This window comes from Cnephaeus nilssonii, assembly GCF_951640355.1.
Source record: "Cnephaeus nilssonii genome assembly, chromosome: 13".
In the NCBI taxonomy this organism is placed as follows: domain Eukaryota; kingdom Metazoa; phylum Chordata; class Mammalia; order Chiroptera; family Vespertilionidae; genus Cnephaeus; species Cnephaeus nilssonii.
Window position 1 is genome coordinate 16302326 of NC_137084.1, and position 18598 is coordinate 16320923.

At 46.9% G+C, this 18598-nt stretch overlaps 1 protein-coding gene across 1 annotated transcript in view; it reads left to right on the plus strand.

The window, feature by feature from the left end:
• Positions 1-4339: 4339 nt before the first annotated feature.
• CRY2 (cryptochrome circadian regulator 2) overlaps positions 4340-18598 on the plus strand; it is a 29130-nt gene continuing 14871 nt past the window's right edge. The window contains exons 1-4 of the mRNA XM_079789449.1: positions 4340-4596; positions 13566-13674; positions 16026-16168; positions 17963-18147. Coding sequence (XP_079645575.1) covers positions 4376-4596; positions 13566-13674; positions 16026-16168; positions 17963-18147 — 658 coding nt within the window. The 5' untranslated portion in view covers positions 4340-4375. The remainder of the gene's footprint in view (positions 4597-13565; positions 13675-16025; positions 16169-17962; positions 18148-18598) is intronic.

Below are 18598 nucleotides of genomic sequence, written 5' to 3' on the forward strand. Positions count from 1 at the left end.
CCTGTACACGCTTAGTCCGCTGTGGCAAAGATCCGAAAAGTACTCACTTGCCCATGTCTCAAGGTTGCCAGCGTCCAACCCGAGCCAAAGTTGCCTCCTCCCTGGATGTTTGACAAATGCATTGGCCACTTACCGATCCTTTGTGAGGGAGGAGACAGAGTTTGTTCAAGTCTCTGGCCTTTAACAAGTTTCATATTGGGTTGCCTGTCTTCCTTATCTTTTTGCTTGTAAAAGTTCTTTAAATATAGGGATTTGAGATCTTTAAGAATTATGTGCTACCACTATCTTCTTCCATTCCATGGTTTGCCTTTTCAAATAATGTTTTCGATAAAGAGAAGTTCATAATTTTAATGTAGTTCAATACATCCATCTTTTCCTTTCCATGTCTTAAGAATTTTTTTTGTCCATTCCAAGAATGTCTTCCTGTATTTATAATTTTCTCAAAGCTTTGCTGGTTTACCTTTCACATCAATTCCATTTACCTGGAATTGGTTTGTATGTTCTGAAATAGAGGTCAAGTTTAAATTTTTACATTGGTGTATCTGATTGGTATACCATTATAGGAAAAACCACCGGTACCCCACTCCTTTTACACAGACATTTTTGTGGTGAATAAAATACCACATATGTGAGGATCTGTTTCTGGATTCTCAATTCTGAGATTTTTGCCTATTTATCTCGCTCCAATAGCATGCTGCCCTTGTATCATCATTATCATCCCCATTTTACGAATGAGTCAACCTAGGCACGGAGGGGCTATGTAACCTGCTCACGTACGTAATTTGCTAGTTAAAGGCAGAGCTGGAAATGGAACTCAAGGAGTCTGGCTTTTAGGTCCATGTTCTCAAGTTTCTCCGCCTTAAGTCTTGGAAATAGGAAGCTCTGCTGAGTGTTACTAGTACAGCTTACCTAAAGGGAGAAGGGTGCAGCCTAGGGCGGAGCTGCCGCTTTTTCTCAGTCCCACCACTAGAGGGCGCGGGTAACTTGGACTCGCTAGGGACACCCTCCTTCCCACCCCTAGTTACCTTTCAACCAATCATCAAATATTTACCCAAAACGTAGTGCAAAGGGAATGCAAAAGTTGCCTAATCCAGTTTCCAAGCAGGACTGTAACAAAAAGACAAACAGAACTGATCTCTGTCGTTTTCAACATTTTCAGCAAGGAAAGAAACCTCCCACTACCCGGCTAAGTTCTCTCATTCCTAAACCACTTTACACTAAGTCCTTTCTTCAATCTCTTACTCTTCCCAACGTAGACTAGATTCTTTGTTCTACCCTGAGTGGAAACAAGGAGCGACTGTTTGGCATCCTCATGCAACCGCTCTTCAGGGATGTTTGTAAATAGCGAGGTCTATAGCTATGGAGTCAAATCTCAATTCTCATTTCTCTCAAAGATTTAATAGCACACGATTACATTTCACCTCCTTAGCAATCTACACGTTCCTTTGGTCTCTCCAATTTTTCCATGTCTCTTTTAAAGTGTAAAGTCCAAAAGTTGACGTTGCACTCCTGTATTCCATCCAGTGCCAGACTTAATTCTTGCTTCTTAAATGTTACCTGCTAATGTACCCAAGCAATAAGTAATCATTCAATAAAATAATTCATCTTAATCAACTTGATGAATTATATCCTTATTCAAGACAATGACTCAGCAAATTAGAACATGCTCAATATTTTGTTTAAAACTGCCTGGGTTGTGGGCTCAATCCCCAGTCTGGAGGGTGTGGGAAGCAGCCAATCAATGTTTGTCTCTCATCATTAATGTTTCTAGCTCTCTTTCCCTCTCTCTTACTCTCTGAAATCAATAAAAAAATATATTTTAAAATGCATGCAATACTGCACCTGTGCTTTGAATAAAGCTATAAAAAGGTATTTGTGGACAAAGTCTAGAAGGCAATATAAAGATAAAAATAATTTATTTGTTTGTTTTGGGGGATTGATGGTGATTACTTCTGTTTATTTTTCATTATTAATATAATTTTGAGTGTTTCTTATAAATGAATAAAATCTTTCATTCACTCAGTAACTACTAGAGCACACATTATGTGTAAGACCAGGGGTGAGATGTTGCAAGGAAGACAAAAACAAACTCTGCTGTTCAGAATAATAATAGCTATCACCTTAATGCATCTATATCTTAGCTACTATTATCATCCTTATTGTATAGGTTAAGAAAGAGGGGAAGAGAGAAATTAACTATCTTACCAAAGTCACACAGAGTCAAAGTAGAACCAGAATTTGAACACAGCCATTCCAAATGTGCAAAATGTTGGGCTTAACCACTATACAACACTGCCTCTCATGATAGCCTAATAAGACAGGGATAAATGGTATTTAGCAAATATTTATTGTAAATCTACTACATGTCAGGTATCAAACTAGGTGCTGGGAACACACTGATGAGCAAGATAATCACAGTCCCTGCCCTCATGGAGGTCACAGTCTATAGAGAAAGCATCATGGGAGTGCAGAAGAGAAAAAGATGAGTACCCATCTTTGAAGCTATAGGGAATAACCATCTTCTTAAACTCTCTGTTCCATTCCTAGAAGACCATCAACCTTGTGGAAAGAAAAGGGATAGGAGAGTGGGAATAGAAAGCCTCAAAAGAAAAGTGACAAGAGGTGGCAGCTATTTGTTCAGCAAGCATTTGGAGAGGGGACTCCAAAATAAGAACAGGATCAGGACTAGGATAAACCTTTAGGTTCCTGCCAACCGGAAACTATTCCTGTTCAACCTTCACTCCATTAAGTGCCAAGCACTGAGCTAGACCCTGGAAATAAAACTGTAAATAAGGCATGGTTCCTGTCCTCTAGGAGTTTATAGTCTAATGGACAGACATACAGTAAGAAATTCTAGAACTATGTACTAGGACCAGTAATAAGAAGCAGAGAACGAGATGGGGGCACTATGCAGGCTGGGGCCAGACAGCAAGAAGGTGACATTTATACTGAGCAGTGACATCGGGCAAACTGGAATTAGAAAGGAGGTGGGGTGGGGAGTGTGACCCAGGCTTGAGGAACAGCTTGTGCAAAACCCTGGGAAGGGAGCCGAGGATTAAAATGACACTCTGGTGTGTAGGGTGGTGCCAATCAATGGCAGTGAACTTCTAAATTTCTTCATTACTCATTCCCAGGATCAGGAGGGGTTCCAAGCACGGGCACAACAGCGCCAAAATGGAAACACACTGTTCTCCACTTGATAACCCCAGAGTTCCAACATGACCAGACCATTTTAGCCTACCATCAACACGTCATGGCAGGTGTTCATATGCTTCTCTTGCCATTGTCAGTTAATCAGCAAGCCCAGTGCTAGTCTCCAAAAGAATAATAGGGCTCCATCTGGCCCCCCGGGTCAGGAGTGGCCACAGTGTCCTTCACCTCTCTAAACCCCACAGGAAATTCCAGTAGTGTTTTGTGCACAATGGTACTGTTGGGTCTACTAAACATAGAACTAGAAGAAAGTAAGTTCATCTGATGGCATAATTACTGTCTCAACCCACATCCTCCACATTCCCAGTCTCCACTCCCCAGCCCTCTACTGCCGCCCATCCGGGCACTCCCTCCCCTCCTCAGACCAGGCCACTTGTAAATGTCAAGTTGCTCAGCACAGATGGAAGTAGAGCTTTCTGGGTAAAAGCAGGTTAGGAATCACAATAATCTGGCTGGAGTCCTCTTAGGATATTGAGCAAGTCACTCAACCTACGGCAGCCTCAAAATTTACTTGTCTGTAAAATGAGAATAACAACTCTTTTACTGTGCTTTGTTGAATGAACGCAACTGGCCTGGGATGAGAGTAGTAAATGAGACGGTATGTATAAGGAGATTATCACGTTGTTTGGCATATAAAATGCGCTCAATACAGTAAATGGTGGCTGTGGTAGACTGTTGTAGATGATGTAATTGCGGTAGATAATGATGACGACTTTGATGACGTGGTGATGCAGGCCGGAGGGTGGTCAGTTCTGTAGGTCATTTTCAGCAACCCAACCCTCCCCCCCACACACACACACACCCGCCCAAGTCCAGGCAGCTTCTTCCAGCGACAGGCCTTGAACAAGAGATCCGCTGTGCCTCCAGACTCTGCCCGGTCCGTGCCCAGATCTCCGCGGGGAGCTCCTGCCCAGCGTCACCCTACCTGCCCGCCCGCCGCTCGCGGGCCAGCGGACACATGGTGGGAACGTGAGGGGGCGGGGCCTGCCTTGGTGCCGGTGGACCAATGGCCCGGCGGGAGGTTCTCAGCCAATGGCAGAGACGCTTCAGAGCCCGAGGGGCGGGGACACAGAGAGGGGCGGCGGCGTCATAGGTCACTGGGCGGGGCGGGAAGCCTAGCTCTGACAGGGGCGAAGCGGCAGCGGCCAGCGCAGTCAGGGCAGTGATGGCGGCGACGGCGGTGACGGCAGCAGCAGCAGCAGCGGCCCCGGCGCCGGCGGCCGGCACAGATGGCGCCTCCTCAGTGCACTGGTTCCGCAAGGGGCTTCGGCTCCACGACAACCCGGCGCTGCTGGCGGCAGTGCGCGGGGCGCGCTGTGTGCGCTGCGTTTACATCCTCGACCCCTGGTTCGCGGCCTCTTCCTCGGTCGGGATCAATAGATGGAGGTGAGGGGGCCCGGGGTGGGGTCGCGGGCTCGGAGGGCTCCCCAAGAGGGAGAGGTCCTGCCCGCCAGTGCCAGCTCCCACGGCCGGCCGGGAGGCCCCACCTGGGGGAGGTGGGGCCGGGAGAGGGAGCCGTCTCCAGAGAAGAACCCGGGACCAGGGAAGCAGTTAGTCCTCGCACCAATGGCCTGGGAGGGTGGCCCAGGGCTGGACCTCTGACAAAGTGCTTCCGCCCTGGGTGTTATCCTCTTTGGGCCCCAAACGTCCCTGTGGGACAGAGGTCATGACCCCCACTGTACAGATGAGACCCTTAAGCCTTAGAGACACAGAGTTGACCTGCCCAAGGTCCTGTAGCCAGTGATGGGCACCAGCGCTCTTAGTGCTCAGGGAGGGGAGGAAAGGAGATAGGAATTATGGTGTGAGGGTTGGGTCGGGTCTCTGGATCTGTGGCACAAAGATGATTGCATTCTTCAAGTCAAGAGCCCATTGCTGGGCTCCTGGCGGTCATTTCTAAGCCTCTGGTTTGTTTGAATTTGTCCTTTCACCCATCCTGGCTTCCCTCCCCCAAGACTGTCCTGCCTCTGAAGGTGTCTAGGGACTCTGGCTTAGCATCAAATAGGGCCAGTGCCGGTCTCCCCTTCATTACAAACAACTCAGTGAGAGGCACGGTGTGTCCTGAGCTTGAGAGCAGTCGGAGGTTGCTAGAAGAAAGGAAAAGAAAAGGAAAAAAAAGGATCCAGTCCTGGCCGGTCGCTCAGTAGTTAGAGCCTCGGCCCTCGGACCAAAGGGTGTCGGGTTCGATTCCTGGTCAAGGGCACAAATGAGCTTTGGTTGCAGGTTCCCCAGCCCAGGCAGGGGCGCGTGCAGAGGGGGGCAAGCAATCGATGTGTCTCTCTCACATCGTTGTTTCTCTCTGTCCCTCTCCCTCTCACCCCTCTCCTCTTTCCTCCCCCATTTCCCCCCTCCTTCCTTCTGCTCTCTCTAGAAATCAATGGAAAAAATATCCTTGGGTGAGGATTAAAAAAAAAAAAAAAAAGGAAACAAAGTATCACTTCCTCCTGCCTCTCCTCATTAGATTGATTTTAAATGACATTTAAACCACTATGGGTTAGATTTTTAATAACTGATGCGCTGAGATTAGGGAGCAGCAAAGCTGTGATATCAAAGGCCCTCTTTGATGACTCCCAGGAGATGGAGTCCACAGAATCATGGGAAAGGAGTGACTGAGGTAGATGTGTTTTCTTTGTAACCAGTGTTGAAAGCCAAGGAGTTTTGAGACATCGTGTACCAGCCTCTCTTTAAAATGTCTCTCAGCCGTCATTTGGTCTGTTTGCATTGTGCTGGGGGATGTTTGCTTGTGGCCTTGTTGCCCTGATAGGCAGGGTTATTCCCAGGATACAGTGGCTCTCAGCCCGCCATTCTTGCCTCTCCAGGGTGTGTGCCCTTCCAAGAGAGTAAGCGCTCCTCGCAGTGGGTCTATGAAATGCCCCCTCCTGCCCCATTTATGTAGAGGGAATGACTAAAATCAGTCCTTCGGAGAGCCTACCCACACCATTTTCAGCCTGCTCTATTGCTCTGCCTCTGCTCCAGTTTCCATAGATAGAGGCCTGGGTTTGACAAACATCCTCAAACGGCCATCCCTACCATGGACATTAAACCAAGCCTCAGACTTTGCCTGTCTTCTTGCGGCAGTGTGCCAATCAGAGCAGAGTCAATAGAATAAGGCTGCCTGCTTGTTACATTGTCACAGAGGAGTTTCTTGTTTTATTGGGTTGTAGGGGTCATTGCATAGGACTGCCTGCTCCTTTGTGGTAGTGGAGGTTAAAAATCAACAACAGCCGCTAGCTGTGTGGCTAGAGTATTGGCCTTCGGACTAAAGGGTCTTGGGTTTGATTCTGGTCAAGGGCACATGCCCAGGTGTTGGGCTTGATCCCCAGTGGGGGGGGGGGGGGGCAGAGGCAGCCAATCAACTGATCAATGATTCACTCTCATCATTGGTGTTTCTATCTCTCTCTCCCTCTCCCTTCCTCTCTGAAATAAATAAAAATATATATATATTTTTAAAATCAACAACAAAAACTTGTTGATTAAATTCAGATTTGCTAGGAATAAGGTATTTATGGATTTTTGTGGATGACCCTTTTGTGGTTGTGCTTTCCAGCCACTGAAAAGAGAAAAGGATATAGCAGTTGATGCCTGAGTCCAGTCAGAGGCTGTGCAGCAATGCAGATATTAATTGAGCAATTAATGAGTACCAGACACTGCTCTAGATGCTACCAGGGACACAGCAGTGAACAAGCATCGTGGTGTCCAGAGCTCTGGAGCCGACATTTTAATGGAGGAATACAAGTAAACAACTGTAATTTAGTAGAACTAAATGTCATGAAATAAATAAAAATAGAGGGTGAACTAGAGCAGTCTTGCTGCACATGGGAATCACTGGAGGATCCTTAAAAGATGCCTGAGCTCCTTCTTCCCCCAATTCCGACTTAATTGTTCTAGAGTATGGCCTGGGCACCAGGGTTTTTAAGGCTCTCGTGTGCAGCAAAGCCTGAGAAGCACTGGACTAGAGAACCACAAATTGAGCCCCGGAACTTGGTAAATGTCGCAGTGCATTGGCAGGAAGTCTTTAGTTTTGGCATTCAGAAGAAACAGGTGAAATAATACAAAGCAAGTCGAATATGGTAACTGCTCCGGGGCCTGGAAACACTCCTACTACCCCCACCTAACCACACTCTCTGCTCCGTAATCAGGTGGAGGGCAGAGCTGCAGACTGCTTTATGCACACGGTTGGGGGTTGGGGGAGTGATGGAGCCCGCAGTACCTCCGCATAACTGCAGTGTGTGAATCTTCCGGTGGCTATTTGTGGATCTGGGAGTGGTCTGGGAGAATTGTGCTGCAGCATGCCATCCTAGCTCTGCAAACACTTCAGCTGCTGCCTCTGAGAAGCCTCCTTAGAAAGGGTGTGCCCTGGGCCATCTGAAAAGGGGCGGGGGGGGGGGGGAACGGGTGGCACAATCTCTATTGTCCTCCTGCACCTCCTACACTGCCTCCTTCACAGCATTTTGGGCAGATGAATCAGATTAAAATAACCATGAATGGCACTTCCTAAGAGTAAAAGAAGACAGAGACAGGCAACCAAGAAATACGTGCATTTATTAGTATAGGAAAAGGACCAGCATACTCCTTGCCTTGGTGGTAGTGGGAAGCTTATGAGCTAATTGTAGCTGTGTCTCAGGACTTTCTTTTGTTGAGCACTAGTTGGCTAAATCCTTTATAGCCTTTTTATTGTTTAATTCTCACCCGAGGGTATGTTTATTGATTTTAGAGAGAGATGAAAGGGGAGAGAGAGAGAGGAAAGAAACATCTATTAATTGCCTCCTGTACATGCCCTGGCCGGGGATTGAACCCAAAACCTTTTGGTGTCCAGGATGATGCTCCAACCAACTGAGCCACCCAGCCATGGCAGCCCTTTGCCATGCATCTGGAAGGAGGTACTGCAGTGAGAACAAAAGAAAGGGAAAAAAAAGATGGGCTGTGAGCAGCTTCTAGATTTAAAAATAGGTACTCAAAATAGGCCCTTGTAAGATACCTTTCTCTCCCTAATGCAACTTAGGTAGGTGCTGGCAACAGTTCATCTCACTTTTTATTTAAGTCATTTTCTCCCTGGCTCTGTGCTGCACCTGCATTCAGGAGCTTTTGGGACAGAGGGAGTTGGTAGAAATAGAGTGTCAGCCCACATGGCTCAGAATTAATAAATGATGTAAACTGCGAATTCCTGAGAATGCCCAGTGAGAACAATGTGTCTCTCTTCCCAGCACTGGGACCTAACACTGCTGGGCTGTCAGTGACGTGGGTAGTTCTTCCCTGGAATTCAGTCAGCAAGAAGGGGATTGAGAACCATAGTCTATTGCTGGGAAAATTTATTTTTCTCTGAGCCGTTTGCACTGGTACTGGGCATGTCACTTTAAGGTTCTGCTGCTGAGGAAATGTTTTCATTTGTCCAAAAGAGATGAAAAGATTCATCTTTCTCTTTGCAATTAGGAAAGAATGAATATATTTTTAACTGAGTGATACTTAGAGATCAATCTGTGATATGAGTTGTGAGTTTGTGTTATCCTTTCTGTGGGGTTAATAAGCTCTCTTACTTAGGAGAAATTAATGTCTATTAATATTCTCTGTATCCAGATTGAGTGAGCCTATCATATCATCGTAGTTACATAAACTTGGCTTGAAGCAGAGAAACTTGATCCAGGGTGACCTGGACCCAAAAAAGAATTCACTATCATCTTATCTCCTCCTATTAACAAATAAAATACTCCTCAACACAGAATCTTGCTGGGAGCCAATTCCAGCATGTCATAATTACAAGAGTTTTATCAAAAGGTTGATGAAGCTTGGGGGCTCAACAAGGGCTGAGTCACATATGTAATTACATGTTGGAACAGCTAAAAAGCATCTCCCCCAAACATGAATAGGATGTTTGTTAACTGCCAGACAGCTCAGGGCATCTTAATCTACATGTTATTGCCTCCTGTTGGCCAAACACCTGAACAGCTGTAGGCTATTCCCCAAACTGACAATGCTTCTGTAAACCCTACTCTTTTTTTTTTAAGAAATAAAAATATTTATGTTTCATCAAATTAATGTTTTGAAACCCTACCCTTTGAAGTGTATTATCTCCACCTTGCCTTAGGACAAATTGTATTAATAAAAAGCACGGGGTCCTGAGACAAAGAGTCTTTAGCTGAAGCTCCTCTGACCCCCAATGCCTTTCAAAACTATCTTTCGTCTCTGGACTCCTGCTTGATCTATGCACAGCCTTTCTCCAGATTGCTGAACCCCTTCTTAATGCTGGGACAAGAACCCCAGCGTTAATGGTGCCCAACATGGGGCTTAACCCTGGCAACACCAACAGAATCTGCCATCTCTAGGAAGGCCTTCCTTAAATATCTGCTGTCTCATTCTCAGCCCAAGGATCTGCCTGTCTTATCTAAAGGGCTAGCCCCATGGAGTCATGAATTACAGGGTCCTCTCTATATTTTTGGAAATGCCAATTTGGTTTTCTCCAGTGCTGTCTGCCTCTGGTTCCAGAGCATTTATGTAATGTAATTCAGTTGCACATGTCTGATCCAAAGGGTGAGCTTTAACTGCTCACACAGGTCCGTGTGCCCTGAATTTTGGCCATGTGAGCTCAGCTTGGAGTTGCCAAGGGTGAGCTACCAGCCCAAGCACTGCCATCTCCAAAGCCCAGGCCAGTTTTCTTTAGAGCACCCCCTCACTGAAATAAAGAGAAACTGGCCAGATGGAGAGAAGGCTCTAAGGGAGCACAGAAGGCTCAACCTTCTGTGCGCATACCTGCCCCCATGAGCATTTGTCCAGTAGCAGCACTGCTCCGGGTTCCTTTGGTGTTATGCAAAGCTGTCACCTGGCAAGCCTCAAAGGGGGTGCTATAGCTGCCTGAAGGCTGGGGCTCCTAGAGGCCTGTTGCCTCCTGTGGGGGCCATCCCGAGGCCTCCCTTCCTGGAGGAGCCCTGCAGCTCTTGGTGAAAGAGGGTCTTGAAAGTAATAATATTTCTAGAATGCCAAAGCAGAGGCAGAAACCAGAATCCAAAGAGAGAAAGTTTCGTAGGAACAAATGAGAAGAGAAGAAAGGCACCTTATAAACAGAGCTAGGAGTAAGGTTCTGTTTTCTAGAACAGAGCTTCTGAAACTCTCACGTGCAAAGGATTTACCAGGGATCTTGCTAAAATGCAGATTCTGATCCTGGAGGTCTGGGATGGAGCTTTTGAGAGTCTGCATTTCACCAAGCTTCTGGGTGGGTCACGATGTTGATCCTCAGAGGAGCAAGGGTCTGGGAGCAAAGGTCCTGGGCAGCGTAGCGTCAGTGCTCAGGCAGTGAGTCCTGGCAAGAGGCAGCGGAGCCTGGTGGTTAAGAAGGTAGATGCTGACCCATTTATTTAGGTCTGAGTTGGGCAAATTACTTACTCTCTTTGGTGCCTGTTTTCTCATCTGTAAAATGAGGTAACAAGTAGAAGAGTGCTTCATTTATTGAAAATGCTCCTTAAATGTTCATTGTTGCTATTATCATCATTATTAGCAGAGTTGGGCCTTCTGCTCCTTGCCTCAGCTATAGATATCTCTTGTCAAAGATGAAAAGGACTCTCATGGGGTTATCTATATTTAAGAGATATTGCCACGAATCTCTTCCTTTAGTACATGAAGTCTAGAAATAAAGTTCTATAGAAGGCGCTAGAAGATAGCTTTCAAATGTGCATATCAGCCTTATTTACATTTTCAAGTGAAAGTTCTAGGTGACCTGGTGGACTGTGAAAGGAGAGGCCCCCAAAATGCATGGCAAGGAAATTCCTGGGAGCCCCAGATGGAGGACAGTCTGTCCTGGGGTTGTGTAATTGTGTAATTTGTCACCAGTTATCTCTAGGCATTCTGTGTGGCAGGGCCCAGGTTTCAGGTGGCATGAGGCTATGTACGTGGTTTTCTCATTTTCCTCCTGAGAGGAGTGGTGAGGTTTGGGAGGAGGCCAATGCAAGTGCGTCACTCGTCTCTCAGCTTTCCTTTCTGAGGGTGTCAGCTTTTCAAAAACAGAAATTCACAGAGGCAGAGCTTTTGGTTTTCATACACACCGTTCAGCCAGTCTCCCATCACAACCCCGTGGGGATCAGTCTCCCATCACAAGCCCTTGGAGCGTCTCTGCACGCTCTGTCTAGTATGATGCTTTGGACTCAGCTCCTGCTGGAATGTGGGTCTGTGGCATTCACCCTGTGGGAGTGTTGCTTGCTGACATCAGAGGTCGCAGCGAGGGCGGGTTCTAGTTGGCAGCCTGGGAACAGTCGCTGTGTATCTGGAGTTCCTTACCCCAACTATACCTTACCCCAACTATGTGTCTATAGTTGGGGTATGTGATGTGTTGGCCCAGAGGCACAGGGCTTTGCTGTGCTCAAAATAAAATCTGGCGATTCCCATTGTTGTCAGAGATGGGTGGGAGATGCTAAGGGGTAGATAGCAAGAGTCTGGCCTGTCAGGTCAGGGCTTAGTTCCTGAGGAAGATCAGAATGTCAGTGCATTGCCTGTAGTCAGGTTTGTGTTTGTCAGTGAGAGGGACTGCAAACACATGAGGGCCTGCAGAATCTCAGCTCCTGGAGCAGTGTTTGTGTCACTAAGAAGCCTTAGGAATGGGGGACAGAGAAGAAAACAGTTTGACTGGTAGTCTCCAATCCCAGCTTCGTCACTTAATAATTGTGATCTTAAGCAAATTAATTACCCTCTCTGTGTCTCATTTTCCTCATCTATAAAGAGGATAATATTTCCCTTCAAAATGTGTTGAGGGAATTAAAAAGAAAACACACTTAAAATGCAAGGCAGTTATATAATAACATTGATAACATTGGTCACCTTTGGGGAGGGAAATTAAATTCCTAGGGACTCAGGGGGAGGAACTTTTTACTTTGTACCCTTTTGTGCCTTGAACTTTGAACTATATAAATAGCTATCTATTTAAAATGTTAATTTCATTTTATTTAAAAGTAAAACACATATTATAAGATATATTGATGGAATTTCTCAGAAAATTGATTCTGCCTATCTCAGTGGTCGGCAAACTCATTAGTCAACAGAGCCAAATATCAACAGTACAACGATTGAAATTTCTTTTGAGAGCCAAATTTCTTAAACTTCTTCTAACGCCACTTCTTCAAAATAGACTCGCGCAGGCCGTGGTATTTTGTGGAAGAGACACACTCAAATGGCCAAAGAGCCGCATGTGGCTCGTGAGCCGCAGTTTGCCGACCACAGGCCTAGCTGAACAGCTAGTAAATTTTTGTGGTCATATAAAAAAATTCTAGCCCTAGCTGGTTTGGTCTGTGGACCAAAGGGTCCCGGGTTAGATTCCATTCCAGTCAAGGGCATGTACCTTAGTTGCAGGCTCCTTCCTGGCTCAGACCCTGGTTAAAATTAAAAAAAAAAAAAAATCAATGAAAAATATCCTTAGGCAAGCATTAACAACAATAAATAAATAATTTAAAAAATGTTTAAAACCACTGAAAGCATTCAACAAATTCTTATTTTCTTTCCCTTTCCCTTGATGAAAGATCTCAGGCTAGGTGACTTGAGTATCTGGAGTTCCTTACCCCAACCCAATCTCCATCCCCGAAAGCATACGAGGATATCCTATGAAGGGGTACCTTCTAAGGCCTTCTCCCTCTGGATGAGAACCTGGTGGCCAGAACCCTGGAGAGTGAACCACCTGCCAAACAAAACCCTGGCAATTGGGGACCCCGCCCAGGCTGTGGGGCTGTGGCAGTAGACATGCACGCAGCCCAAAGCATGACCGCAGAAGGCAGGGCAGCTGTTGGATCCGGGTAGGTAGGATTTTTCAGAGCTAATGCAGAGTCTGCTAATAGGACCTCAGCCTTCCCTACTACCCTATTGCACTTGTTTTTCTGATGGTTTTCTCATCTGTTCTCCCTTTTGATTCTCATAGCCCTGTGATGAGTGAGTATTTACACACAGGGCCTGAGGCTGAGAGGGCAGAAGTGACTTGCTTCTGATCACAGAGAAACAACAAGAATAGAAGCAGCTCACATTTAACCCAGGTTTTCTTTATGCCAGGCACTGTACTAAATGTTTTTCATGCATTATTTGATTTTCATTTCTTAACAATTCTATAGTTGATGTTAGAGAGGCACTAACATCAACTCCACACTGCAGGTTAGAAAACGAGCTAAAGAGGTTAAGTAACTGCCTGAAGTCATGTGGCTAGTAAGGGGCAAAACCAGAATTTCAGTTGATCTCCTACCATATCACTGCTGACCTAGACCCTAGGCCTCTCGGTCCTGGTATTAATGATGCTACTTGTTTGGCGTAAACAGTGGGCCAGCTTCTCCCGGCTTGGTTAGGAAAGAGAGCCACACTGTATGATGTTACCACTAACAAGGCCTCTGTGGGCTCTGCAGGTTCTTACTTCAGTCCCTGGAAGATTTGGACACAAGTTTAAGGAAACTGAACTCCCGCCTGTTTGTAGTCCGGGGACAGCCAGCGGACGTGTTCCCAAGGCTATTCAAGGTAAGTGTGCAGAGTCTGAGAGAAGACAGTGGGAGTCCGCTCCCTAGGGTTTCCCCCAAACTGAAAGAGATGATACTGTGACCGAGGAAACGGAAACAGTCAGGGCTGGCCTGGCCGCTGCCGGAGGAGTTGGAACAAAGGCAGCCGGTCAGCTTGCCGACAGAATGAAACTGTGTTAAGGAAAAAATTCGGTGTAACCAGTGTCTTGTTGGAAAGTTCCCAGCTCAGTCCAGACATGGGATGTGGCAAGTTATTCCACCCCGGATGCTTCCTTGGATGTTTCCTTGGCTCAAGCCTGCAAGATTTATTAGGGCTCTTCCCACGCCAGGAGTCTGAGGGCGAGGTTTCCTGTCTTTCTTTGCTCTGCTAATTGGGAAAAGAGTCAGCCTTTCTGAGGGAGCTTCCCTGCCTCCCCTGGCGTAAGTGGCTGATCACATCTTCATGTGGGTACCACACAGGCCTGTTTGCTATATCAGATAGCCAGCCCACTTCTTCTCCCCCAGGCCTTTCATAAAGCTCATTTTAAAGTCCACACAGAGGCAAAAGTACTCATGGACAGAGGGCTCTAGGGTAGTCTCCCCTCATCCTCAGCACCCACATTGTTTTTAGGCCCCTCTCCACCCAACTTCCTTCCTACTCTTTCTGGGGGACAAGACAGGAGGAAAGGTTTAATGTCCAGGCAAGCAGCTCAGTAAACACTTCATCATTCACTTCACCTCCCCACAAATGCACATATACAAAGCACCCGGTGTTGATAATAGCCACCTTTCATTCAGGGCTGACTATGAGTCAGGCACTGTTTTACGTAAGTGCTTTGCATACGTTCATTCACTTATTTTTCACAGCAGCCCTAAGAGGGAAGTGCTGCTATCCCTCCTGTACAGGTGAGGAAACTATAACTTCACAGTCATGAAGCTAGGAAATGGTGATCTAGGATTCGAGCCCAGGCTCTCTGACTCAAAGTTGTGTTCTTAACGTCCACACCATTAAACATTTGCCACTCATCTCTCTCTGCATTGCCCCCCTCTCTCCCAGCACAGCCAAGGCCAACCTAGTACATCTCAGAAACACAGATCAGTCATTCAAAGAATATTGATTGAGCTTCTACTATGTACTACGCCCCATGCTAGGCACTAGGGTAATGATGAATGAGACAGCATGGTTTCTGCTCTGAGAATTCACACTCTAATAGGGTAAACAGACAGGTAATGGGCAACCTCACTGCCATATAATAAACACTGTGATGGAAAAGGGCGAGGTGCAGGAGAATCATATTGAAGGAGAAAGTCAAAGAAGGCTTCTTGGAGAAGGTGTCATCTAATAGCACTTTACTGTTATCCACAAGGTACTGAGTATTTAACAATATAATCTGTATGAACTGCTAAGCCTGGTACTTGGCTCATAGTAGGGCTTCATAAATGTTTAGTGCTATTATCCTTGGACAAGGATAACCACCCTGTTCAGGACCCACACCCCAGGCAGGACCGAGTCAGGACCAGACCAGCCTGTGCATGGCAGGACATTTGCCCCAAGGAGTTGACAGTTTTAATACACCATGACCATTGGTTAGAATATGGTTTTCTTTTTGCTAAGTTGCATGCTCTGTGGGTCATCTGTACAACCGTTCACAAGGCAAGCTTTCTTTCAACATGGCTAGAAAATCTAGAAATTTCTATCAGAAAAAAAGTAAATACTTAGAAAAGAATTCCCTTCTTTTTTAACATGTGGCCTGACTGGTTTGATTTCTGTGACCTCTGGACTAAGGCTTGTTCCTCCTTCCCGACTCTGAGAGCTGGAGTTTATTAGCTCTGTTTGCTGCTGGCCTCAGGAGTGTTGCTGTGGAAACCACTACACATAGTACAAGTCTGCCAAGAAAACTAGGCCAGAAGTTTGCAGGGCTGTGAGGAGCTCTGGGAAAGGCCTGCCGAGCAGGAGGGAGGAGGCAATCCCATCCTCCACTGTTTCCACCCGTGAGCCAGTGCCTCTTGCTGGGACAGGGCTCCCCTAAGAGCAATGTATTTCTAGCCTCCTGCTGCATTCTCCTACTGCAATGATACAGCAAGTGCACAGGGCTACCCACCTCTCCTGACTCCACAGAGACCACTAGCCTCCGGCTCAGAGGTGCTGTGCCGTTGGCCTCACCTCAAAGGCCTGTCCTCAAACCTTGTGAACCTCACGCAGTTTACTTTCCAGTTCAAATCACTGTCCCTAGTGTGTTCTGCAGCCCATTCTGACAGGTCTCCACACTTGCTCTGTTCCTTCCCAGGATGGAGCTGAGCACCTAGCACCCAGCCCCCAGCTTCCCCCTCCTCCCCACACAGTGTTTAGTGTAACAGATTCTCTCTCCACAGGAATGGGGGGTGACCCGCTTGACCTTTGAATATGACTCTGAACCCTTTGGGAAAGAGCGGGATGCCGCCATCATGAAGATGGCCAAGGAGGCTGGTGTGGAGGTGGTGACTGAGAACTCTCATACTCTCTATGACCTGGACAGGTAAGAGATAGGCCCCAGGGGAGTTGGTGATTTGTGTCCTTGCTGAGCAGAACTCAGGGCAGTTTAGCAATAGAGCCGCCTAACACATGATGTATGGAGTTTTCTAGAAGCTGGAGGAAAATGGACCAGAGTTTGGGTTTGTAGAACAGGTCACAAAGAGCTTTACCTGACTTGGGTGCAAAGAGGCTCTTTAGGTCCAAGAGATGGAGCAGTGAGGATCCCCACTGAAGGTCTTCACAGACCTGCTCCTAATATGCTCCAGTCCCATCCACTCCTCATACTCCCAACTCCAGTCCTGCTCCTCAAAGGCTGCCCTCTGACTTCAGTGGACACTAAATGTTACCCCTCCCATAGGATCTCTGTTCTTAGAGGTCCGGTTTCTGTACCCAGTACAAGTTCCCTGGGCTCCCCTGACTATCTGGTTTTCCAGGTCAGGCATTTAGAGATCCCTGCAGAGAGCTGATAACTAGAGTGGCCTCCTTCCCTGGGGACAGGCCTCTGTGCTTTCAGAGATTCTAGGAGGAAACCCTTTCCTCCCCTTCCCTGGCAGAGCTGTCACCCTCCTGCTGCTGCTGTTGCTGCTTCTCCCCACCTCCCTCTCCCCGACCCAGTGGGTAGCTGCCAGAAGGCGGGTCACACAGCTCTGCACGTGAGCTGAGCTCTCTGGAGGAGGTGCTGGGTGTGGAACTCCTCCTTCTGCCACGTGCGGAGGACTGGGGAGGTACTGCGGGCCCTGCAGCCAGCCTCTTATCTCCGCTAGAAGAGGAGAGAGAGCCGCACTGAGAAATGAATTCACCCCGCCAGGTGGTTTGCTTAAGCTGCTTCTTGGTCAACAACAGCCCCGGGAATCTGGCTCTAACCCATCCCAATTTATCTTTATGTAAACAGCCTCAATTCTCCACTCTCCTATATCTTTTCTTATTACCTGAGTACAGCTGTTTCTCTTGTTCGTGAAAAAATACTTTGTAAGCTGCAAATACCCTTTAAGTATTAGTTGTTGCTATTAATAACCCCAGCCCCAGTCTCTGGTTTAGGGGGGAGAGGCTGTTCTGCACCTCTTTGTTCTAGAAAATGCGGGCCAACAAGGGAATGATTGTTTCACAAAGGAACACATTTACAGCCCTTATCAAAGAACTTCCTCAAGGCTTACTCTGCCGGGATATAGAGGAAGGTCCACGGGGATTCCTATGGCTTGGACAACCAGGCTGAGTATCAAGAAGGCTAATGGGGATTTTTCTGAGATTAGAGAGATCTGGTCAGTCTGTCTTTAGGCGGCTCCACGTCGACCAGGGAACCTGGGATTGAGTCCCAGCTTTGGCACTGCCTTGCTCCATTACCTGAGGCACCTGCTCCAGCTCTCTGGGCTTCATTTCCTGCTCGGTAAAATGGAGACGTAGCTGCCCTTGCCTCTCCTTTCTACTTAGGGGTAGGACCTATGAGCAGATAAGGAAAGGTACCCTCCAAGCCTTTGAAGTCTATGCTCTTCTTCTTTTAAATAAAAATAAAAATAAAAAAGAAGAGGAAGGGAAGGGAGAGGGAGAGAGAGCTAGAAACATCAATGATGAAAGAGAATTATTGATCGACTGCCTTCTGCACACCCCCTACTGGGGATTGAGCCTGCAACCCAGGCATGTGTCCTTGACTGGAATCAAACCCGGGACCTTTCAGTCCACAAGCTGACGCTCTATCCACTGAGCCAAACCAGCTGGGGCTGGGCTCTTCTTATCTGGGTGGGCAGGGGACCTGAAATGAAAGGCCTTGTGAGTGACATTAAGTGTACTTTGGGATTCCCAGGATCATTGAACTAAATGGACAGAAGCCACCACTTACCTACAAGCGCTTTCAGGCCATCATCAGCCGCATGGAGCTGCCCAAGAAACCTGTGGCCTCCGTGACCAGACATCAGATGGAGAGCTGCCCGGCCGAGATCCAGGAGAACCATGACGAAACCTACGGCGTGCCCTCCCTGGAGGAGCTGGGTGCGTGCTCCTGCCTCTTAGGCCAGCACCTCCTTTTTTGTGAAATACCTATTGGTTTTTTCCTTCTTTTTCAAAGTAACGCATGTTATTAGAGACAATTTAGAAAACACAGAGAAATGAAAATGGGGATAACAATCACTATTTCCAATCACTCAGAGATAACCACTGTTAATTTTGGAATATGTCCTTCTGGTCTTTTTTCTGTTCGTACACATAAGTAATCTTTTTTTTCCCCCCACTCATAAATAATCTTATGTTTCTAGTTGATGCTTCTGTTTTTTGTACTTTTCCCTCTGAAATTATGTAGGCACAGTCTGGTGCTGGCATCAGTGGGCTTTCAATACCAAAATAGCTAAGATTGCTTCTGTTGAAGGGGAGGGTCTCTCAGTCTCTCGGGTTACTGACTACAACACCCTTTCTCTCTTACCCCTTCCTCCCTAAACCTCCCGCT